General features: G+C 48.0%; 1 protein-coding gene across 2 annotated transcripts; it reads right to left on the bottom strand.

Annotated features, from left to right (window-relative positions):
* Nucleotides 1–484: 484 nt before the first annotated feature.
* Echdc3 (enoyl-CoA hydratase domain containing 3) lies at nucleotides 485–21,468 on the bottom strand. Of its 2 annotated transcripts, none has more exons than XM_059263543.1 (5): nucleotides 21,214–21,468; nucleotides 16,940–17,061; nucleotides 14,813–14,910; nucleotides 7,187–7,387; nucleotides 485–1,035 (listed from the first exon to the last, which is right to left on the bottom strand). In XM_059263543.1, exons 1-5 carry the CDS (start codon nucleotides 21,381–21,383, stop codon nucleotides 724–726), a joined length of 903 nt encoding a protein of 300 aa, XP_059119526.1. In that variant the 5' UTR covers nucleotides 21,384–21,468; the 3' UTR covers nucleotides 485–723. The 2 variants fall into 2 exon arrangements, with proteins under 2 accessions (XP_059119526.1, XP_059119528.1); XM_059263545.1 differs by lacking the exon at nucleotides 485–1,035 and adding an exon at nucleotides 4,272–6,042.
* Nucleotides 21,469–24,717: the final 3,249 nt, after the last annotated feature.

Genomic DNA, 24,717 nt, shown 5'->3' with positions numbered 1-24,717 from the left:
GTTCAGAACTGTCTAGAGGAAGTGACTCATGGCTACTGCCTGTTCTGGGGTCCTCGCACTGTTCCGATCTGCTGTTATCCTCTGGTTTAGTAGTAACTGGAGGGCAAAGGACGTTCATTTGAAGACACGTGGCCCTTGCTACGTGCCCATCAGAGTGGACATACAAAGAGAATGTTCACTCGTTTCTTATCTTGCAGTGAGTTAGAAATGAATGACCCAGCTCTATAAATATTTGATTTATTCAGACCACATAAGATTACTCCAAAGCCACAGGCATGATTATTTCCTGATAGAATCAAGAAGATTTTCAGGGTGGTGATGATCTCATGGAGATTTGAAACGTTCAACTTGTCATGAGCTACCAGAACAGACTCCGCAGGAAAGTACAGGAGAGGGGGGTGGTATCCCCGCTTCAGGCCTCACTTGCCTATCACCGTGTGCGGGTAGGCACCTCACGTCTGGTGCTCTGTCAGGTTCAGGCTTTCTGTCACAGCCAGCATACCCCAGTGCTCACTGACCGGGTCACTGACCAGCACTTCATTGACGCCCTGTATTCGTTTCCCACAGAATCATGGCTTTTAATGTAGACCACCCACTGGGAAGCCAGTACCAGAGTCAGAAAGGCTGGCTGTCTTCTCTTACCACCAAGAGCATGACTGGATTGAGAAGAAGGGCGGGCGACTTCCTAACTCCGGCTATTGGCTCAGCGCTTCTCATGCTGGCTCAGTGTGACCAGACGGGCTTTCTTTTCTGGATGAAGGCCTCGATTCCTTCCTGCCCGTCCTGCAGGCCTAGGTTGTCCACCATGGCCTGGGAAGCGAGGTAGTATGCTGTTCTAAGGTCTTGGGACAGCTGTTTGTAAAAGGTAGCCTTGCCTAATGCCACCACGGAGCGGCTCAAAGAGGCAATCTTCTTCGCTATTCTCATGGTCTCTTCCTCCAGCTGCTCCTCTGGGACCACTTTGCTGATGAGGCCGTGGCGGACGGCCTCCTGAGCAGAAATGGGCTCCCCAGTCAAAAGCATCTCCAGGGCCACCTGAGGGAAGGACAGGCGAGGTCAATAAAGCACAGTTCATATCCCCTGCCTTCCTCAGACCCCATCCCTGTTTCCCTGTACCGAGACAGTCACCCTCCGGACTTACCTACATGCCTCAGCCCAGATATCTGTTTCCCCAAGTGACAACATGTCATCTATCACCCCTTGATGTTGCCAACACCCCTAACTCCCGCAGGGAGAAGATCAGATGATACCAAGAGCCAAGAAAATACAAGTGGCCCAGAACGGGTGGAGTCTCCCTCTGGGTCCTCTTGCTGCACCACAGATTTGATGAGTGGGCCCTGGCAACCCAGGAGATGCCTTCCATCTACCTCTTTAAAGGCCACTCACAGAAAGACAGCCCATGGGATGAGGGCCACTGGGACCGTCGCTGGAATAAGGCTCAGAACCTTCTGCAAACCAGTACAGGGCCACTTTCCACAGGAACACATGTCCATGGGTCCCATTTCCTCAGCAGGACCCCAAAGAGCACCTTCCACTCTGGGGGCGTGAAGGGACTTAAATATCCTCAAGGACCAGATACAGAGCCTAGCATGACTGTGATGTTCAAGTGGGCAAGACGGGGCAAAGAGAGGGTACTGTTGCCCTCCCACAAGCCTTTCCCAGAGACCAAGGTTGCAGGAAGATGGGTACGACCTCTCCCTTCCCCATAGATCCTGTGTTCTGCATCCTGCCATGTGTTGGACCTCCTTTAAGAACCCTAAAAAGCAGCATCCATAGTTGAAGTTGATGTGATAAAGAGGGGCCTGTAGGTGCATGGGAACACAGAGCGAGGTGCTTCCTCTCCCTCTCTGTTAGCCCTGGTGGCCATTTTCAAACACACCAGTGTGTTCTCACTTCTGGGTCCTCACACTTGCTCCCCCCTCTACCTGGAATGTTCTCCCCCAGGTGTTAGCTCCCTGCTTGCTCCCTTATCCGTTAGCCCTTCCATTGCCGCTGTGTGAAAATTCTCAGTCAATCCGTTTCTGGTTACACTTTCATCCTTTACACATTTCACCATTCGGTAGACTGTATATTTTACACACATATTTATTGATCGTGTTTGCTAGCATGTACCTCCAATAAGGGAGCGGGTATTTGTGTGTGTGTTGTTCATTATCCCCAGCACTCGCAGACTGCTTTGCGCGGTGCAAACAACCTTTTGTATTTATGAATGAATGAATGAATGAGCCTAGGATGGTAAGCACAGTGTAGCACAAAGGACATTATGGCTGCTGTACATCTAGGTCAAAGGGTGCTGCAGTTTTCATCTGGCTCTCTCTTGGGTGCTCAGTCTTGGAACCCTTGCCCCACATTGCTGGTAAGGGAAGACTTTCCCGTCTGGTCTTTGGAATCTGGTTCTGGGGCCTCTGCTTGGTCTCCGGGCCGCAGTCAGGTTCTGATCTCCACATTTCCATCTCACACAAAATGTAACACAGCACAGATCGCCGTGACCCTGCATGTGTCCCAGGATCTCAGTTGTTAAGCAAAGAACCAAGAGAACGGAAAAGAAGCAGGCAGAGGCCAGGTGGCTGGCTGTTCGATTGGCTGGACACGGGGGGAGAAGGGGACCCAGTGGATCTTTAGGAGTTAAGGCGCAGGCTGAAAGTGGTCAGCCCAGAGGTCAGCCCAGACTGTAGAAGGACACACGTCTCAATACGCATCTGTTTCTGCAATCCTGGATTCTCTTCCTTCATCCCGGAAGACTGAGAAAGTATGAACAGGGTTTAACACTGCATATTCAAGGAAGACCTGCCTGGAGCAAGGTCAAAGGTCAGAAGAGCTGGATGGAGTTCTAGCCTGCCTTTGGGTTCCTAATTCACCCTGCGGAGTTCATGCCCCTCTCTAGGGGTCAGTGTCTTTCTCTGCCTGATGAAGCCATATACTTTTACAGCATATTGACGTATGTACATTTTGCTCACGAGGTTAGAGGTGACATTCACTGGAAAGCAGGTAGTTTTCCCAGCTAATCAGCACAATCTTTTTGTTTGTTTGTTTTTGTTTTTCCTTTTTTTTTTTTTTTTCTTTTTTTGGTTTTTCGAGACAGGGTTTCTCTGTGTAGCTTTGCGCCTTTCCTGGAACTCACTTGGTAGTCCAGGCTGGCCTCGAACTCACAGAGATCCGCCTGGCTCTGCCTCCCGAGTGCTGGGATTAAAGGCGTGCGCCACCACCGCCCGGCTGTTTTTGTTTTTCAAGACAGGATTCTCTGTAACAGAGCCCTGGCTGTCCTGGAATTTGCTTTGTAGACCAGGCTGGCTTCGAACTAAGCAGCACATTCTTAACTTAGGTCCAAGTTTTTACATTGCGTGTTCCCCAGAAACTTCAGCTGAACAAGAAAAATACATACCCTCACCTTTCCCCCAATCAACTCACACTGCCGTCCAGGGCGGCTCCTCTTTGGTCATCCTAAGAAGTTGGTAAGTCAGTAGTTCTTTATTTCAGGTTTTTTTTGTTTTATTTTGTTTTGTTTTGTTTTGCATTAAAATAACAAGATGGATTTGAGGCTGTGGCTGAACCTGGACCTCAGATGATCTCATAGAAAGGACAGGTTTGGAGTCAGACACACCTGTGTAGAACTGTGAGGGTTAAGCAGGTCCTTCAGTGTCTGAGGCCTCTTCTGGACATGGGCATGAGCACCCCTATCCTCCACGCTCTGGTGGCTATAACAGACAACAGGTGTTGGATTCTCAGTAGACTCTGATTCAGTGCTGGATTCTCAGTAGACACTGACTCAGTGCTGGATTCTCAGTAGACTCTGATCCAGTGCTGGATTCTCAGTAGACACTGACTCAGTGCTGGATTCTCAGGAGATACCAGTAAAGGGAGTGGCTAACATTAACATCCCCATTCCAACTGGATGTTTCCGTGACTCCGATTCTGGCTTCTAAGTTTCACAGCACCCGGACAGGTCAGTAAGGTAGAATGGTCACACATGAGGGGACAGTGTGCTGCAGCAATTTTGGGGTTCTCTGCTTATCATTTTGGTGGGCCCCATGTCTATCCAGACTGCTAGAACAAAATGCCATAAAACTGTGTAGCTTAGAAGGAACAGGAATGTCTGGAGGTTGTAAGGCCAAGTTCAAGGCATCAGCAGAACTAGCGTCCAGTGAGAACCTGCTTCCAGGTTCAGAGACTGAAATATCACTGTGTCCTATGGAAGAGAAATGGGATGGGGGAGGGTAGGATGCTGCAAAGCCCACCAGGGGTGCCACAGGTGACATACTCGATCACTGGCCTCATCTCACTGGGAGCCTGAGAAAAGTCACTCAGATTCTTAGGTGCTTTTAAAGTGCATTTCCTAAATTCTGCTGGGCACACACATCACTGCCGAACAGTATGTGTTGGGAGTGAGTCTCTGGGGGCTGTGGTCTGGGTGAGGTCTAACTTTCTTTCCAGCTTCTAAATCCCACTCTCAGACTGGCAGGTGCGCAGACACACAGTCAAGTGGGTAGGTACATGGAAGCGGGGATGTCTACTGTGGCGAAGGGACTGGTGTTGGGAAAGGGACTCAGAGTTTCTCCAGCTCTCCTGGGATACCCACTGCCTGAGGCACTGGCTCCGAGTGCGTGTGGCCAGCCCTGGCTGGGGAAGGGAGCAGCTGGAATCCGCAGGGTATTTATATGGCACAATGAAGATGCATTATTTAATTCATGCAAAAAGAGAAAGACTTTAAAAATAAGGTGAATAATTCATGTCCTGGCACAGCAGACACATCTCTATGACTTTTGCCCAGTAGATAAACAGCCGTCTTTGCTTTCCAACACAGTGGAGCAGTTCCCCAGGGTGTCCAGCAGAGGGAACTAGAGTCCAACACATGCTGTCCCAATCTATGGGGAAAGGGCAGAGACTTCCTGGCCAGGACAGTTTGCAAAAGCATCTGCTGCTTGCTTCTTCTCTGTGGATAAACACAGGGACAGTCACCTGTCACCAGCACATGCATGGGCACGTGCACAGTGTGTTTCTTCAAGTTCAGTCTTCTTCTGGGGTCAGAACACGAAGAGAGACCAGAGATCTATGTAGGACATGACTCTGCACGCACATCTGTGTTGTGTGTGCGTGCATTTGAGTGGGTGCATGTGTGCATGTGTGTTCAGAGGTCAGAAGTCAACCTTGGGTGTTGTTTCTCCGGAGTTGTTCACCTCGTTTTTTGAGGCAGAGCCCTCAGTGGGGAGAAGTTGCTGGTTGCTTGGACTGGCTGGCCGGTGAGCCCCAGGGCTGCTCCTGTTTCTGCCTCTCCAGCTCTGGGATTCCAAGTGTGCACTACCAGGCTTTGATCCGTGGGTTCTGGGATCTAACTCGGTTCCTCATGCTTGAGAGCGGGCTCTTTGCTGACTGAGCCTTCTTCCCAGCCCCAGGCCAGATTGTCCTGACAAAAATAACTTTGGGATGGAAAAAGCCATCCTGGTTCACAATGTCCCTGCCCTCATCTATCACATTGGACATTGTGCAATGCTGTTCCGGGAACTGGGCTTCCATGGAATTTAAGGGATATTTTGACTACATTTTTCCTCCCCGTTTTAAAAAAACAGATGCAAAGTTTGATAAACACAATACAGTATGAAGTTTCTAGGAATTTTGATAAGCCCTGATTTAGAAAGCATTCCTGACAATAGGGCTGATTTAAAGGCTTTAAAAGCCTTGACCATGGAACCTTCCAGCAAGTCACATGTTGGAAGAGAATAAACCAGTGCAACAATTTCTAGCTCTGAGGGGCTTCATGGTTTTCTCTGCAGTCACAAGACAGTCTGTGAGTCTAACCAGAGATCTGTAACACATTTTGATTTAATGTCTGGGAACAAAGCAATGACCTAAGAAATATTCACTAAATAAATATGGATGCACTTAAGGCAAATGTCTATCTTAGAATTATCAAAAACATCCCCCTTGTGGAAGACACTTGAGCAAAGGATCGCCTCTCACAGCGTGTACCTGTAGTCGGCACGTTGGCGTGTAGGTAACCACAGAATCTCCCCACGAGCACGTTTCTGCGGTAAGTAACAAGAGGTTCTATGGAAGAAAGAAATCCTCCCTGAAATGTCTCAGCTCGACCGCTAGATTCCCTGTGGGTCTCATTTCTTTTGTGCCTCAGGCATGTGAGCCACTGTTAATTTTTGTACTTGTTTCAAAACCAGAGAATCCATGCTAGGAAGCAGTTCACTTCTTTGCTTGCTGCATATGTAATGTCGGCCCTCCTTTCCCAGAGTTCCCACTGAGAACGGAATGCCTTTTTCCTAGAACAGACACTGTTGTCTTCCACTCTGGGGATGCTCACTAAATGCTATTCTGTGAGGTCGCGGAAGGAAGAAAGCTTTACAAGGGAAATGGGCTTGACTGTCATCTGTGATGACAAGACAGCCCTGACATACAGCTGCTCCTTGGGCAGAGTCACACAGCATGGACAGGACAGTCCTGGTCTAATCATTGTGAACTCAACACCGTAAATCAGCAACTTTAAATCCCGTCTGGACTGAGGAAGGTTGTCGAGAAGTCATTAGCCAGAGATTCAGCCTCAGCCCCTTGAGGCTGGTGCTGTGTCAGCATGGTGTTGATTGTGTCTCGTGGGCAGCCATTTCGTGTAACAAAGCTGCCTCAACTGCACTTCAAAGAAGATTACACAAAGCTTACGCTTTTCCTGAAAATAAAAAACCTAAACAGTCCTACAATTGGCTTGTAAGATTGACATGTGGCAAGTTCACAGGCTGATACCTGGTGTTTGATGCTACAGGAACAGCACAGAAGGAACATTAGCGGCCTTTGGGCAGAATGTTTGATATAGAAGATAGATAATGTGAGTGTGTGTGTATGTGTGTGTGTGTGCGCGTGTGTGTAAAAGCCAAGGCTAACTTCTGGTAGTGTTTCTCAAGTACAATATATCGTGTGTGTTTGTGTAGATGGGACAAAGTCTCTCACTGAGCTGAGCTCACCCAGGAGCCTAAGCTGGCTAGCCAGCAAGCTCCAGGGATCCGCCTGTGTCTGCCTTCCCAGAACCAGGATTACAAGTGTTCACCACTACACCTGACTTTTTAATGTGGATTCCGGGGATTGAACTCAGGTCTTCATGCTCATGTGGCAAGCATCTCCCCACTCCCTTAGAGATACTTTTCCCAAGCTAATTCTGCAACCTGAGAGCACTGAAAGGCAGTTCACTTACCTTTCTGGGCACTGCTCTCCCCAGGGCAACCGCAGGGGTGGAGCAGAAAAGCCCCACATTCACCCCAGGAGTAGCAAAAGAGGACTTGTCGCTGGCCACAGCAATGTCACAGCTGGCAACAAGCTGGCAGCCGGCAGCTGTGGCCAAGCCATTGACCATGGCAATGATGGGGACCGGGTGGTTCCGTATCAGCATCATGACCTGTAGGACAAATACACCCCTTTCATTTCCACGAAGTGTGAAGAGCTGCGAACCTGCCATTTTACGTGACTGACTCCACAGAGCATGTGTCTCATGTACTAGTTCATCAGAGTCTGGGGAAGAAGCGGAGCCCTGTCCACTTGCATTACGTCTCCACGTTGAAGCAGACTTGCAGGATTTGGTGTTTTGGAAACCCATGAGCGAAGAGCCCTACTTAGCAACAAGGACGTGAAGCTGGGTGGGTGGGGAGCCATTCACCTAAAGCCAGAGAACAATGGGAAGTTGGTGGCAGTGGATCTGAGCCCATTGTCTCCTCCTGCCTCCTGCCTCCCCAATACCCTGATGGAGAACCATGGGGTTTTGTTTCTGGGGAGCAAGCAAACCCCTTCGCAAACTGTCAGCTCTCCACAGCTCTGGGCAGCCCTTGTGTTAAAAGTCTGAAATTGGCATTTGGTGCTTTCTTGGAAAATTAAGGTGGGAAGGGGACCCGAAGGCAATTTTCTTAGTAATTACTTCTCAAATTCCCATGCTGCAGAGTATACTCTCTCAATTCCATCAGAATGGGGAGGGGGGACACCCTACTGTCATAAAAATAAGCAAAATTCCTGAGACAGAGCCCTTGGCACAGAGAGGAGAGTCACAGTCATGTTCGCGTGACCCCCACCACCACGAAGGGCCAGAGCTCTAACATATTTGAAGCTTATTTTTTTTCTTGACACGCTAAACAGATTGTGTTGCCATGGCAACTTCGATTTCTAAATTATTGCTCTTTGAACCTTGGCAAGTTGGGCGGGGAGATAGGAACTACATCTGGGCTTTTCCCCAAGGCAGCAATTGAAAGAAAAACGACCTTCACAGAGTTGAAGAGTTTTGCCTGGGAAACTTGTCTTTTATATTCCTAAACATATGATATTTGTCGGGCTTTTTCCCCCTAAAATAACCAATTATATAGTCAGGCACTTATAACAATGTTTCTGGTCAAGTACAAACTGTATATATGATGGTGGTCCTAGAAGATTATGATGGCTAGGTGGGGAGATAACTCATTAGATAAGTGCTTGGTGTGAGATCCTTGGTTCAATCCCCTGTCTCACACACACACACACACACACACACACACACACACACACACACACAGAGCCTGGCATGGGGACCTATGCTTATAACCCCAGTGCTAGGGAGGTGGAGACAGGAGGATTCCTAGGGATCACTGGCCAGATGGTCTAGCCTAATTGGGGAGCTCCAGGCCAGGGAGAGACACTGTCTCAAAAGCGGTGGCTGGAGTTCCTGAGGATGGAATCTAGATTACGACAGGACTGATAATTCCTACCACATAAGTGACCATCCACCTTAACACTACAGCACAGTGTGAGTGTTAGGAGACTGCAAGTGGCGGGAATGTCAGCAGTACAGTAAAGAGCAATGCATAATCCTCAGTGATATGATACCATGCTGCTGCTCCACAGACTCACTGCACTAGAGTTTGATTTTGGTGTGCTGAGGATAGAACACAGGACCTTGTGCCTATCACTGCATCACATCCCCAGCCCTTCTGTTATATTTTGAGACAAATTCTCACCCAGTTGCCCAGGTTGGCTTCCAAACTTACTCTGTAGCCCAGGGAGGCCTTGGATTTATGATCTCCCTGCCTCAGCCATCCAAGATTTTATGAATACACATTTTAAAAATAGTCACTGTAGGCTGAGCGGTGGTGGTGCATGCCTCTAATCCTAGCACTCGGGAGGCAGAGGCAGGAAGATCTCTGTGAGTTCGAGGCCAGCCTGGTCTACAGAGTGAATTCCAGAACAGCCAGGACTACACAGAGAAACCCTGTCTGTAAAAAATAAAAAATAAAAAAAAAATAGTCACTGTAGAGTGCATTCCTTCTACTTTTTTTTTTTTTTTTTTTTGGTTTTTCGAGACAGGGTTTCTCTGTGTAGCTTTGCGTCTTTTCCTGGAACTCACTTGGTAGCCCAGGTTGGCCTTGAACTCACAGAGATCCTCCTGTCTCTGCCTCCCGAGTGCTGGGATTAAAGGCATGCGCCACCACCGCCCGGCTCCTTCTACTTTTTAAAAAGTTTCCTGGAAGCCTGGCTGCATGGTCTACTACACTGTCCCATACAGCTCATGTTCACCTCACCAATGCTGTAGTGTCCACCTGGGCTTGATTTAACCTTGTATAAAATCTACTTACTGCTCTATGGTGGTGGCACACGCCTTTAATTCCAGCACTTGGGAGGTAGAGGCAGGTGGATCTCTGTGAGTTTGAGGCCAGCCTGGTCTACAGAGTGAGTTCCAGGACAGCCAAGGCTACACAGAGAAACCCTGTCTGGAAAAACAAGACAAAACAAAAAAATCTATTTGCCATTGTGTGGAGCTGGCTGTTCCATTTATATGTTATTAGTTTAGATGTAGAGTAGGCTTTCCCCTCTATATGCCATGTGGCCTGGTGTGGAGCAGGCTTTTAGGCTTCGCCATCTATATACCACATATGGTAAGTGTGGAACAGACTTTCCATATCTACGTTATATTTTCTAGGTGTAAAGCTGGCTTTGCCATCTTCAAAGAATGTAACCAGGTTTGCAGAGCTGGCTGTCCCATCTACATACCACACACTCTGGAAGATTGTCAAATGGGCTCTACTGTCTGTATGCCATGTAGCCTGAGTGGGGTAGGTTATCCCGTCTATACCATATTCATGTAGTGTAGACTGTACTGTCAATGTGTGTGTAAGTACAGTCTGTTGTTGGCTGGATTATGACACCATCTACCCATGCCTTTCTCCAAACCCATCCTCATCATTAAAGGCTCATGCTTGTGTATTTAAGGGAATCCCTTAATATTTGATAGTAGCTTTTTATGATGCCTTTGGGAGGGAAGGGGTCATGTTTTAAGACTTTGATAAATGCTAATTACTCTCTTCCCAGAAAAATGCACATATGTATAAATGCATACAGAATTATCTGTGAATATAACTGGTTCCTGCCTTTCACGGAAGGCCGTGGGGGCAGGTTAGTGATGGGTCTTGTTCCTAGAGAGAACTGGAGTAAAGAGAGGAAGAACTCAGGCGCCCTCGAAAGTCTTGTTGCAAAGAAAAAAAAAAAGGTTTCCCTTCAAGCATTGTTTTCTTATACCTCTGGTTCAGGAATCCTCCTTGTAAGAACTCTGAAACTGGCAGAGCTCTGTGGTCAAATGGTTCCCCAGATCATTACCTTACAGCAGGAGAAACTAGAAACAACTCAAGTGCACAAAAATGAGTAAGCGGGCCGTCAGTGAGACGGCTCCGTGGGGCAGTGCTGGCTGTGCTAGCTAGCCTGGTGATGAGTTCAAAACCCACAAACGGCATAAAGGTGGAAGGAGAGAAGTGATTCCGTGAAGCTGTCTTCGGATTTCCATGCTGGTGTCATGGCACAAGTGCCCACACACACCATGCACAACCATCTGTAACTCCTCCGGTTGCGCAGTCCCAACGCCCTCTTCTGACCTCCTCGCACACTGCACACACACGCGGTGCACTCAGATACCTGAGGACAGAACACTCATACACATAAAATAAAAATCAGTCTAAGGGGGAGACACGGCTCAGGGGTTGACAGCACTGGCTGCTCTGCCAGAGGTCCTGGGTTCGGTTCCCAGCAACCACATGGTGGCTCACAACCATCCGTAATGAGATCTGGCGCCCTCTTCTGGCATGCAGGCATATATGCAGACAGAACACTGTGCACATAATAAATAAATCTTAAAAAAAAAGGAAATGCTGAAGTAAATTAAAATTTAAAAGTTTTATAAATTAAAATTAAAAACATAAATCTAAAAAAATGTAAAGGAACTGTGGGCTCTTGATCTCCTTCTCTCCCTTTTCTCTCTGCTTCCTGATTTGGGATTTGAGTAGTTTTTTTTTTTTTTTTTTTTTTTTTTTTACATGTAAGTCCTCCCCTTGTCATCTGCACCTTCAACAAGCTCAAAACAACAAAGTGACAGATCTTTGTGTGTTTGAGACAGGGTTTCTCTGCGTAGCTCTGGCTACCCTGGAACTCACTATGTAGACCAGGCTGGCCTCGAACTCACAGAGATCCATCTGCCTCTGCCTCCTGAGTGCTGGGATTAAAGGCATGCGCCACCATGCCCTGCCCCAAGTTACCAAATCTTAAATTTGAATGTCAAAACCCATTTTTTGAAACATAGATTCATTGCCTCAGATATTTCTTTAGAGCACTGTGAAGGTGACAATACAATGGCTATGCACACCGAACTACAGCTACTCAATACTGCAGCCTTCTCGGTAAAGGAACATTTCTAAGGAGGAAAAGAAAACATTTGGGTGATTTAGAGCTTATACGGTGATATGCAGCGAGCCTGCTGGGATTTGATGCTCAATCTGCAACTACTCACTACCTAATAACTCTGAACAAGCCTCGTGACCCTTCAGTTTTCACAGCACAAAGATGGGTATAATATCAGCCCTAACCTAACACAACACGGTGGTTACATACGTTAGCAAACCTGGAGTATATTATAAAATGCTACCTGGCTTACTAAGCATGCAGTTATAATTATGTAATATACATAACTGTATACTGTAAGCATACCCACCTAAGATCATTCAAACAAGTATGTGCTTAGGGAAAAATCACTAAAAGTGAATATAGCAAAATATTAAACTCTTTCTGGGTTGGTGTGGTCATAATATGGTAAGAGTATCTTTTGTTTTTTAAATTTTAAAAATCTTCTATAATGCATACTTATTTTCATCAATTAAAATATTTTAAATGAAGCCAGAGGGCAGTTCAGGAAGACAAAGGGAAGTTAGATTAAAAACAAAAACAAAAACAAACAAACAAAAAACAAGCCAGGCTAATCAAAGCCACGGGAGTCAAGAACTGATACCGTCTTTCTAATGTTCCTGAATTAAGGACTGCTTTGAGCTCTGCCCAACCCAAAAGGTGGCATCCGCTGAGCTCTGCCCTGGCCTCATATAATGGCATCACTGAGGGTCCGCATTAGTTTGTTTTTCTCCCCACACTATTTTCTAAAGCAGTCCACTCTCATCTCATTGGTGAGGACAGGGAGAAAGAAGGGGTCTTCAGGGAAAGACACTTCAGCTGCCAATGCATTGGACGAAGAGAGACAAGAAATGAGTCTTTAGGCCACCCTGTCAGTGCCCAGAAAGTCCCTTAAGCTCTTCCATAACTAGTTCCTCACATTCTTTTTGTTTGTCCTCCAGATCGGTAAATCATTAGCTGTCAGGCAGAATTTGTGGTCGTAAGAATCGTATTCTAGCTTAGAGAGGCCGAGCCAAGGCAGGTCTGGATCTGCCTTTTAGAATCCGACTGTCCTGTGCGTGAACTGTGAAGCCTTGGCCCACGCTGCTCTCAGATCACACGAGGAAGCTGAAATTTTACAAAGTTCCTGCTGTCCACATTTGTCCAAGATGGTTTGAGTTTCACAGAATTAGTGTTAGAGAACAGCACTCAGGGCCAGATGATGGCTCAGCAGCTAAAAGCTTGAGTTGCTCTTCCAGAGTTCAGTTCCCAGCACCCTGTTGGGTGGCCCACACTGCATGGGACTCTGCTTCCAGGGGATCCAATGTCTCTGGTTTCTGTGGGCACCTGCAATCATGTGCACCTGCCCCCTCCACACAGACATATTAAAAATAACAAAAAGAGCCAGGCAGTGGTGGCACATGCCTTAAATCCCAGCACTCGGGAGGCAGAGGCAGGAGGATCTCTGTGAGTTCGAGGCCAGCCTGGTCTACAGAGCGAGATCCAGGACAGGTAACAAAACAACACAGAAAAACTCTGTCTCAAAAAAACCAACCAACCAACCAAACAAACAAACAAAAAACCAAAAAGAAATATTCAAAAGAACCAGTATCCTTGAATTCTTGTTTGACGCTTAGGACTAAGTCCTATTTATGCGCTGAATCTTTTCTGATGAGCCAGAGGCATGAATTGACTAGAAGCTTCCAAGAAACCAGGCCTTTACCTCCTGAAGAAGCCCAGACTGCCGTGTAGCCCTCTGCTAACCTGTTCAGGTCTCTGTTCATCCAGATATTGCAGCAGACAGATAAAAAGCAGCTGCTTTTGGGAGGTTACAAGGCATGTACTGGTTCTTTTAGATAGTTTTCTATTTTAGCCAGGTATACTGGGAATTGGTAGAAAATGATTTTTTTTCAGTGTAGTGGACTGAACTCAGATGCTCTATGACTGACTTCCAGCCCTAGTGGGAAAATGATTTTGAAAGCATCAAACACTGGCAAACCAAATAGGATACTGTGCAAACGTTGCTAACGTAAGAAACAAGAGATCCACATCTTTTTGTTCTGCCGAGTAAGTGATGCACTCTTATAATCCCAGTGCCTGGGTGGTGGAGGCAGGAAGATCAGGAGTTCAACAGTAGCCTTGGCTACGTAACAACTTCAAGGCCAGCCTGAGCTACTTGAGACCCTGTTTCTATTTTCTCTCCCCCCACCCCCCAGCCTGCTTCGGAGCTGAGCAAACCGAACCCAGGGCCACTGAGCTAAATCCCCAAACCCTGAGACCCTGTTTCTAAAACAATCAACACTCTACGTCCTCGCTCTGATTTGTTTCTACTCCTCCATAAAACTGAAAACGAATCACTTTTTCTTTTTGTCCTCCTGTGAAATGAGAAAATGGTAAGCTGATGTGCTTATGGGTTTTCTGAATAGCAAAGGAAACAGTCTATGCTCAAAAACGTACCTGATCGGCGGGGTAGACGGGTCAGTCCATAAAGTGCTTACTGCGCAAGCGCAAGTGCAAGCATGAGGACCCATGAGGGAGGACCCGTGAGGGAGGACCCGTGAGGGAGGACCGGTGAGGGAGGACCCGTGAGGAAGACCCGTGAGGGAGGACCCGAGAGGGAGGACCCGTGAGGAAGACCCGTGAGGGAGGACCCGAGAGGGAGGACCCGTGAGGGAGGACCCGAGAGGGAGGACCCGTGAGGGAGGACCCGAGAGGGAGGACCCGTGAGTTCATCCCGAATGCACCTGCAATCCCAGCGCTGGGGAGGTGGAGCCTGGAGGATCCCGAGGCTCACTGGCCAGCACATCTAGCCTAATCCCTGAGTTTACCCCAACCATAAAATTATTTCGTTGCTACTTCATAACTGCAACTTTGCTACTGTTATGAATTGTAATGTAAATGTCTGATATGCAGGATATCTGATCTGTGACCCCTGGGAAGGAGTCATTTGACCCTCAACGGGTTTATGACCCACAAGTTGAGAACTGCTGGTGTAAACCAAATTATTGCTTGGACGAGGAACTCAGCAATACCTACAGAGCGTCTGGTAGCCATTCTCCAGAGTGGGCCCCCTGGACAGACTCTTCTCTGAAACTAGAAGGCTGCCTCGGTATTTAATACAATGGTTTTCATGCTTGCAATGCCGGCTGTCACCTTAGCTTACCTCAGAGCAGGTCTGAAACACTTCGGTGTGATAATCGCGGCCTTGCACATCTGTCAGCTCCTTCAAATCATGCCCAGAAGAAAACACAGGGCCCTCAGCTGTGAGTGTTGCCAGTTGAGAAAAGAAAAAAGAAAAAAAAACAGTCAACAATCAGAGGTAGCCAAGTGGCAAAGCTCAGTGACACTAGAAGACTCCGGGATCAGCGCCTTTTAGGAACTTCTGTCTGGTCTGATGATTTCAGCGTTGCACTCGGTCTGGCCTACGTATATCGACTTGTGCAGGTTCTTTGAAATCTGCCATGCCTTAAGCAATGCCCCTCTCATCCAGCATGGGTCAGAGTGTGAACAGAAACATGGGAACTACCTGGCTTCGGCTCTTGATTTTACAGAAAGGAGCTGAGAATGTGGCTGCCGCCACCATTATCCTTAACAACGAAGTGACACTCCACCGGTAAGTGAGAACATTCCCTCCCATTCCCCTTGTGACAGGCAACGTTAGCCTGCTTTCACAAGTGAGAAAGTGGTGTCGTTAAGATGTGAGCTGCCTTTTTGCTGGGCTCAGGTCACGCTTCATAGGTCTGCTGCGAGCTACTAATTCCAGCTTCTTTTCCCGTCACCATACAAAACAGATGAACATTCCTATTTGGCTGTTGCTAAGAAGGTAGTGTCTCAGGAAACACTGATGCTCACACAAACAAAGCATCAGCAAACAGTGTCTGTTGTATTTTTCTCAGGGTGCATGAAGGTGCTGGTGTGGTTTTTATTATGCCATCATAATACGCATGAAGTGATTTTATCTTTTTAAGAATTTATTTTAAGTGTGTGTGTGTGTGTGTGTGTGTGTGTGTGTGTGTGTGTGTGTGCATGTGAGTGCAGGTGCCTTTGGAGGCCAGAGGCCCTGGATCTCCTGGAGCTGGCATTATGGGGTGGGTGTGAGCCACCCAACATGAGTGCTGGGAACCAAACTCAGGTCCGCTGTAAGAGTAGTAATTGCTTTTAACCTTCCGGGCCACCTCTCCAGCTTCAAAATGATCATTCTATAAAAATTTCTACTGGAGGGGCTAGAGAAATGGCTGAGCAGTTAGGATCACTGGCTGCTCTACCACAGGACTTGAGTTTGAATCTCAGCACCCACGTGGCAGCTCACAACTATTTGTCATGCCAGTTCCAGGAGATCTGAGACCCTCTTCTGGCCTCTGCAGACACCAGGCATCAAAAGTGGTGTACAGACAAACATACACAAAACATCCATACACAGTAAAAAAATCTTATTGGAAAAAGGAAGGGAAGAAATGGACAAAATATGGCACACTTTTTGGCACCATTAAAGATTGGGACATGAGCAAGATTCAGCAAACAGAAGAGACAAACCAATCGGCTGTCCCAATAGCCAGCCTGCTAGCTGCCAGTGACTTATGAAGGGGATTAATGACTAAAGCCATCTTATAAGGTCCATAAAGAAACTGAGATTTTTAAATTTACAATTCTGTTTTAAACTTAATTTTTGTGTGTGTGGTCTGAGGATTGTCTGTGGTAGCAATTGTTCTCTCACTGAGCTGCATCCCAACCCTGATTCTTTAATCCTGTGTGCATATGCGTTCATGTGTGGATGGGCACATATATGTACATGTTCATGTGCAGTCAGAGCACAGCCTCGGGTGTCATGGCTCAGGTGTCTCCCATTTTTCCTTGAGACAGGGTCTCTCATTGGCCTGGAACTTCGCCAAGTAGGCTAGGCTACGGTTAGCGAGCTCTAGGGAGTCACCTGTCTTTGCCTCGAATCCCCTCACCCGCCACGTCTGGGATTACAGGCTTGCAATGCCAAGCCCAGCTTCTTATATGGGCTTGGCACTTGCGAGGCTAAGGGCTTCGCCAGCTGAGCCATCTCCTCAGCTCCCAGACTGTCTGGTTTTGATAACAAGGAGAAGCCATGCTTTCACTGAGCGAAGGCCTTTGCTACAGTCCCCACAGCTAGCAAGGATGGAGCCCACAGCATCACAGATACAGATGTTTTCAGTTCTTCAAAGGGGGTCAGAGCAATTCTCCAGTGAAGGTGCTCCAGCTCACCAACACGTTTTGAGAAACCTTATGTGAGCACCACGGACCACTAACAACTTCAGAGAAATACCTGCAATTATAATGACTTTCAGGGCTTTGCTTTCAGCTTCATGAAGGATGTCACTTCGGAGAGATTTCAGCATGGCCAGTGACAGCGCATTCCTCTTCTTGGGATTGCTTAAGACAATGTTCCTGTGAAAAGCATTTGATAGTCCCTGGGTCATGAACCAGTCAAAACAAGCGAGGACCCCTGCAATTCCTTTCTAATTTAGGAGCAATTCTGAAACCCAAGAATAGAGAACTGCCAGGGCTTAGTGCCAATTTAGAGGGTCTGTCAGCACTCTGGAGTGACAGCTGAGGAAAAACAAGAAAAAAAGATGACCTGAAAGGTAGGCTAGCCTTTTCTCTCTGGTCCTTTGATTTGTTTTTGCTCTTTTTTCCCACCCTCTCCCCACATGTACTGTCAGACACCTGACTGCCATCGCCACAGCCAGGGTGAGTCACAACAGTCCCCACATCATCTCTGCCTACAGAGGATGTGAGTTTCAGGTGGCAGGGCCAGGGGAATCTGACAAACAGGCTCTACCGGCAACTTATTTCCAGGCGGTGTTCTTTAGAATGAGGTTAGGAGAGAAGCCAAGGATGGACGTTCCTGTCCCCATCTCCTCCCACCCATCCCAAAGAAACGGCAGTGGAGGCTGGCTGCCAGGGTGCACCCACTGGCACCCACTGCGGCATTTGTAAGGGTTTCCAGTGGGGTACGTCTGCAGGATAATCTGTGCAGCCTGAGAACAGATGATACACAAAGAGCAGACAGACAAACCCGTACAACAGACGCGGCCTCTCGCCAAGGGCCGGCACCCAAAGGGCCTCTTGGCTATTTTGAAACCTCCCACCTTCCCAGTGAAAGCACCTGTACCGTCATCTTGCTGCCTTACATAGAAATGTCTTACGTTTGCTATCCTAAGAAATGGGCGGTGAACCAGACCAGCTTCTCACTCCACGATTTGTATTTCCTATCAGTCTCCGCCCACACGTGCTCTAAGCCTTCATTCTTTTCTGAATATGGTATTTTATTGGTACATGGACAATTGGATGCTCCATAAATAACATTTAGAAGAATTTAAAAAAAAAAAAAAAACTTTGACGACTGACGACTGACTTTATCCTTTTGGGATATCATCCCAGTCTCGCTTCAGCTTCCAGGTAGCTGTAGGCTTGTTTCGTCTCTCATAAACAGCCTCTCTCCTGAGTACAGAAATTACGTGCAGCTGACCTGCTGATCCTCGGATACCTTTATCTGTGGAAGTCGTGGAGACTGCTTGTAACCTTTCAGTAGAATCGTGACTGTGCTCACGGTGGCAAACAGAAAACCCTGTCACCCCAAGGCTGGGGAGACGGCCCAGTCAAGTTCTTGCTTTGCAAGCATGAGAACCTGAGTTCCACTTCTAGAATTATCTTTTTTTTTTTTTTTTTCTTTCTCTCCTGGTGGGGCATTGTGACATGTACTTTGAATCCTAACGCTGGTGGAGATGGACAGACTTTGGAACCCGTTTCAGAAGAAAAGGTGGGCAGCCTGGGAGGGGTGCCACTCAAGCTGGCCTTCTGGCTTCCACATACATACACATGCAACCGCACACACACACACACACACACACACACACACACACGGACACGTGCATGGGAGAGTAGTGCACACACACACACACACAAGCTGCCACCCCAGCAATGACATCAGCTTAAATTAAATTCTAAGACCTTAAGCAAAATGGCACAGAAATGTTCCTGCCCCAGCGGAACCTTGCTGTTTGGTGGTATCTGCTTCCTGTGGATCCCGTTCATCCTTCCGGACACAGTTGGACAGTTCTCCCCACGTGCCCGCTTCTTTTCCCACCAGTCCACCGACACCCTTCTCAGTGGTCATCATCTGATTGCCAGGCCCGGATGCACGGGCCACCTGCACCCTCCCCCCCTTTGGAAACAGTCTTCTCTGGGGAGGGGCTCATTCTTCTCTAGCCACCTCTTGCCTTCTTTTACGGGGGCTCCCGGGTTCTGGCAGGAGACCCTCGGTTCCGTCCTTTGCCCTCTCTGGGTTCCGTGCACACTGCCCAGGCAACGTCAGTGGTGGCGGTGCCATCGACTGCTCCCTCCGTGCTGGCGCCTCCCAGTCCCTCGCCCTGGTCCCTCACGCCTCTCTCCAGAACTCTGCATCTGTGCGTTCACTCTGATGTTGGCCGCTGCTCCACCAAGGTGTGCATTGGGCACTTTCCTCTCCCAACCCACCCCTCTCTGAGCTGCTGCTCAGTCACCCACGCGGGAGCCTGAAAGTCATTTCGCATTGCTATGCAACTCTCCGCCATTTCACAGGACATCAAAGCTCCTCTCTCCAGCTTCTGCCCTCCCATTGGCTATCTTAATTCCAAGTGTGGACCGCCTTAAGCCGAGAGCATCAGCAATACACACCTCAGCAAGGAGAAATTTCTTCCTGATGAGGTTTCTCCCAAGGCAACAACCGTGTACAGGTAAAATCGGGTCCCTATAAATGCTCCAATGAGCTGTCTGAAGATCATCATTGTAAAATGCCATTTATTTTTTCATGGCTAATGCTACTGAACGTGGTGGACTGGAGTCGTCTCACAGGCCCTCTCTACCATGATGGCCCATGAGTGGAAACAACCTGGGAGGCAGAGGGGAATCTCTTTCAGGCTGCTGACTCACCTACCTCCTGACAGGCGTCTCTGCACTTGACTGCCTCTGTGAAGAGGGGTGATAGCCACCTTGCAGGTCACTGTATGATTTAGAAACATCGTAGAGTGCCTGACTCAGCACTTATTTCGTAGCTGGGCTCTCATGGCATGATAGCGTTACTGTTCTGTGGCACAGCTTTAAAAGGGGACCACTGAAGTGACTGAGTTGCACAAGCCCACCTGCTTAGTGCTTAAAATAGAAATGCTCTAATGCTTGACTCAGGGAGAATCTTAATATAGGATTCCTATGATTTACAATCAATTGGTCTCATCATCCCCCCTTTCCGATTCCCGATTCATGTCTAATTCTGAAGGACTCAGTCTCCTATCTTTTGTCAGAATTTTTGATCAGATAAGATCAGACTTGTTTTTTGGGGTGGCTGAGGTGATTAGTCTTACTATGTAGCTCAGGCTGGCCTTGAACTTGCTATGTAGTCCTGGTGGACTTTGAATTCAGGATCATCCTGCTTCGGCCTTTGAAATAGTGGGATTACAAGCCTGTGATACCACACCCAGATTATGATCATATTTTCAGAAGCAGAGCTGTTCCTTAAACTTGGAAAGAAAGGCCCCTATGTGGGCCCTACACTTCAGAGCTCTCCTCTGGCTTTCTTGGGGAGTGTCTCCATCTCTGTTGGTGAGCAAAGAGTCCATAGGGAATGGATTACCCCTTTTAAGATACACTTTAGTTATCTTAATAACCAAATGCCTCCCTGTGGTGGCCACTCAGTGTTGTCCGTGGGGAGTTAGGGGACAGACAGATGCAGGCACCCTGCTCCAGCATCTGCAGACCTGTGTGCTAAGCCAGTCTAAGGCAGTAGGGGTAGAGAGGGTAGATGAATGGAAAATTCGGGAAAAGCTGGAGGCCAGAGACTGGCTCTCCATCCTTTTTGGGGAACACCTAAGACTTTAGGCGCGGATTTAAAAGTTAGACATGGTCTTCTAGGATTAAGAAAGCCTGTTTACTGGAGATGCAGAATACAGCACTGTAACCCTTGAACATGGAAACCGGTTTCCTTTCATAGCCTTGTCCTGCCCAGGCAAACCGTCAGGCCTGAAAGGGTCTTCGTTACTCATGGTCCAGGTTGTGCACTGATTTATCCTTAAGGCTTTTAGGCTTGTTGCACAAAAGGGCAGAGAGCTGGGTACTGTGCACTTTATCCTACTTAGTGACCCGCTCCCACCCTGCACTTCAGCATGCCCTTACCCTGCAGCCTGCCGAAGTTTGTAAAGACCATGGATCTCTTTCGTGGTGGGTTTTCTTGGAGACCATAGCAACAGTGGGTGGGGTGCTTGTGCTGCCCACACCAGCAGAAACGTTCAGCAATGACTGGTGACTGGGCCCGGTAGCCCTGAGGGTTCAGGGGGCCACCAGGCAGTTGCACTTACACGTGCATTGTACAAGCATGCACAGGGAAGGGACACCTGTAAACGCTGTGTGCAAGGATTCCTCCACCAAATATTTCTTTTTTTCGAAATGAAATCTAAAAGACGAGCAATGACTGATAACTCAGGATTAGTGGCGGCGAGGCCTGTTTATCCCGAGTCCTGGCGCCCAACTCCAGGGGGAGAGCCCTGGCACTGGCCGCAGGCTGACCTGATTCCGTCCAGCTGTCGCATGCTAGTGGGCCGTGGTTCCGACTCCGGCCGCGCGGTTGCTGCTGACCCCGGGCTGCAGAAGCCGGCGGAGAGAGGGGCCCACCGGCTGCGCCAGAGCCAGCTGGTCCCCTTCACCCCAAAGGCTCTTAGGCCGGCGACCATGGCCATTGCAGCCAAGAAACAGCAAGGTCGATGGTGCAAACGGCCTAGGCCTCAGGTTTTCGCTTTTCGACCAGACAGCTCATTGGCTCGCCCCAGGGCCCCGCCCCCAAAGTCCTGCCCACTGTGTCCCTCTCCTGGAGCCAGCCCCCTGGAGCCCCGCCCTCTCCAACCCTGGGGCGCAGGTCCTGCCCACCCGAGTAGGTCACTGACTTGAAACTCAGGCCAGTTCCAGAGGTTTGTTTGGTTTAGTCAGGCTGTGAGAGAGTTTAAGGGAGGGGAGGACCGGGTTGGCTCGTTTCTTTCTGTAATGACACCAGGAATGTGCCGGATGTTATGAAACGAGTGTCAGCAGGTGATGAGTGGCAGGAGCTGTGTGTGTTACACATTGCTACACCCTTGCCTGCCACAGGAAACACTCTCATGCCTTGTGGGTGATCCTGGATCACAAAGAGTATTTAGCCCTACTAGAACTTCGAATGTTTTGCATTTTCTTCCCGTGCAGACGCGGGAGACCCATGTTTATAACTTGGGCTGTCCACATTCATCCAGGGCAAGCCGGGACTCCTTTCCAGGATCCCAGTGGCTGGGTGAGAGACACATCTTTAAGCAGAGGGAGACAACTCTTCTTGCTTTTTAGTAGTTCTTGCAAATGTGGGTATTTGTGGGAGACACAGAATAAACAATCTTAGCTTTTAGGATTTATGTTGTTTTTAGAGGGAGGTGCCATCCCGAGGAGCCTGCACCCTTTCCCACAGGGTTCGGCAAGGATAACAGTATACAAAATGCGTCCATTAGGTCTCAGAAAGTAAACAAAATTGACAAGTATCAGGAAGTTCCTGAAACTTGTATGATCCACAAGGCCCCTCTCCACGTTTTCATAAGTAGTAACAGTTGTTGGACAAAACAGACTGCTCTGTAGGCTGATCTACCTGCAAGGCATTCAAGGAGCTCCAGGGACACCGCCTTCTGTGAGTCTTCACTTGTGCTGGTGAGACATTTTAATTGATGCAGCTGCCTTTGAGTTATCCGTGCTCCTGCAAGTAGCCCCTCACCTCTACTTCTGTAGGGAACCCCAACAGACTTACTGGTTCCCTAAACTAGCCTAGGGTAGAACTGTTTCTTTGGTCTGTGGATGTCTTATTCATGTCTCCCTAGGAAAAGTCACACACGAAGGCTGTTAATGAAACACAATAGCTTAACATGAGTGAAGACCTCATTCTCAGCTTCGTAACTGGACAGAACACTTAATGTCCATGGCAATATTTTGAAATATCTTTTAAGACTCCTCTATCATCCTTCATCCCTCCAATTTTTTTTTTTTTTGAATTTTTCTCTATCCAGAAAGCTGGATAATTCTTTGTTTCCTTGAAGAAACCCAAGATCCCAAGATGCAGCAGAATCCAGGAGTTTAGAGGGTTGCAATTCTTGGCTTCTGAATTTTTAAAGCTTGGCTCTTAGGGATGAAAGAATATAAGCAAACATAATAGCCTTGCCTCATTGGACCAGACAACTGTAGCACTGATCTGTGAGTTTTGGAATGATCTTCCTTTACCATAGGGGTGTGGTGTGAGCAGTCCAGCAGTAGGTAGCAACAGGACCCGGATGTGTGCACCTAGAGTGCAAGGCAGAGTGCCAAGGGTTGTATGCCAGAGGGGGTTGTCTGTGGTAGGGCCGGGTGATTCAGAATAAAGCTTCTGGTCTGAGACCAAATTAAGATTTGGAGCAGGAGTAGGGCAAGTAGAGCCTATGGGAAAAGGAAGAAGAAGGTGACTATTATGGGAAGTTGGGAAGGAGAGCCAACCAAGGTCCTCTAGAGGAGGGTGGAGGTAGTGAGATACCTCAGCTAAGAGAGAGGCAGCCTGGCTCCTTTTTTTTGGAGAGGGAGGTAGAATCTCAGAGAAGTCACAAGGACCCAGTGGTACAGAATGTCTGGGCAGACAGGCCTCAATACCACATAGAGTTTCTTGTGGCCTACAGAATGGTCCCTGTCTTCTGAGAAGGGCTTGGAAATAGTGTGTAGAATGACATGTTGAAAACAAGGTATGAACAAGCACATCTTGGCAGCTTCATCCATGATATCACTTGTGCTGAAGTTTAGATTAGAAACGTCTCCCTTCCCCAGACCTATGCATCAAAGGCTTGGTCGCCAACCCCTGGTCTACTGGGAGATGGTAGAACCTCTAAGAGATGGGGCCTAGGTAGAGAGAGTTAAGTTGTTGACAACATGCTTTTGAGAGGGATCCTGCTGTCACCAGGTGATCAGTCTCCCTTTGCTATTCCCTCCAAGATGCTAAAAGGTATAAAGCAAGAGGACCAAACAACCACGGGTCAAAAGCTCTGAAACAGTCAGCAACTGGAACCCTTTTCTCCGGTTAAGGGGGTTAGCTGAGGTTTTGTTACAGCCATGCAGTGTTAACAACCCATATCCTTCAGTAAATGCCAAGCTATGCTGAGGTAATAAAAGCAATAACAAGGAGGGCCATAAGTTCAAAGCCAACCTGGGCTGTGTAGTGAGACCCTTCCTCAAACAAACAAACAACAACAACAAAAACAAGAGCACATTCAATGGTTCAAACAACATGTCTTCCTGTACACTGTGAATATATGCTGCTATGATTGGTTAGTAAAGAAGCTGGTCTGGCCTATGGTGAGTCAGGTTACAGCCAGGCAGGAAATCCAAGAGAGAGACAGGAAGAAGAAAGGCAGAGGTGGAGGAGATGACAGCCTGCCGCCTAAGGAGCAACGTGCCAGCAGATCGGTAATGCCAGAGCCACGTGGCAATACACAGATCAATAGAAATGGCTTGATTTAAGATGAAAGAGCTAGCTAGCAAGAAGCTGAAGCTATAGGCCATGCCATTTGTAAATAATATAAGCCTCTGTGTGTTTACTTGGGACCAAGCAGCTGCGGAAAGCAGATCCCGGCCGCCAGGCCAGCCAGGACTGGAGAAACTTCCAGCTACAGAGACTCATTCTCCACAAGTGCAGTGTCTGCTGCAGATCAGCCAAAGGCTTTGGGTCACATCAGCATTGCCCTCAAGTAGGATCTTGCCGGGAAGTTGTTAGACCCCCATGGCAGAGGGAGAGCCGAGAGAAAGCGAACTTTTCTATGTAGGAAAATCGTGAACAGGCATTTAAAATGTCCTTCTGGACATGCCACATGTTCTCATGTTTTATTTCTGAAGCAAGCCATGTGGCTATACTGAAGTGCAGATGTATGGGAAAATCTGGAAGAAGGGCCCAGGATCTTTGCAAATAATCCCAGTGACTCACAGAACCATCTCAGTACAGTGCCTTGTTACGATAAGCTAATTTATGCTTACTATTTAAGGTTTGGTAAT

The sequence above is a fragment of the Peromyscus eremicus genome, chromosome 5 (assembly GCF_949786415.1).
Source record: "Peromyscus eremicus chromosome 5, PerEre_H2_v1, whole genome shotgun sequence".
NCBI classification, from domain to species: Eukaryota; Metazoa; Chordata; class Mammalia; order Rodentia; family Cricetidae; genus Peromyscus; species Peromyscus eremicus.
The sequence above is the reverse complement of the archived record's forward strand: the minus strand, read 5'-3'. Positions and strand labels throughout refer to the sequence as shown.

Bases quoted from the DNA above. Each gene is read 5' to 3' on its own strand.
- Echdc3 (XM_059263543.1), bottom strand. From the start codon at position 21,383: ATGGCCATGGTCGCCGGCCTAAGAGCCTTTGGGGTGAAGGGGACCAGC. The intron at 17,062-21,213 runs GTCAGCCTGCGG...TGCTTTTCACAG, and splicing joins CGACAGCTGGACGGAATCAG to GAACATTGTCTTAAGCAATC. The intron at 1,036-7,186 runs GTAAGTGAACTG...TCCTTCCCTCAG, and splicing joins GGAGAGCAGTGCCCAGAAAG to GTGGCCCTGGAGATGCTTTT.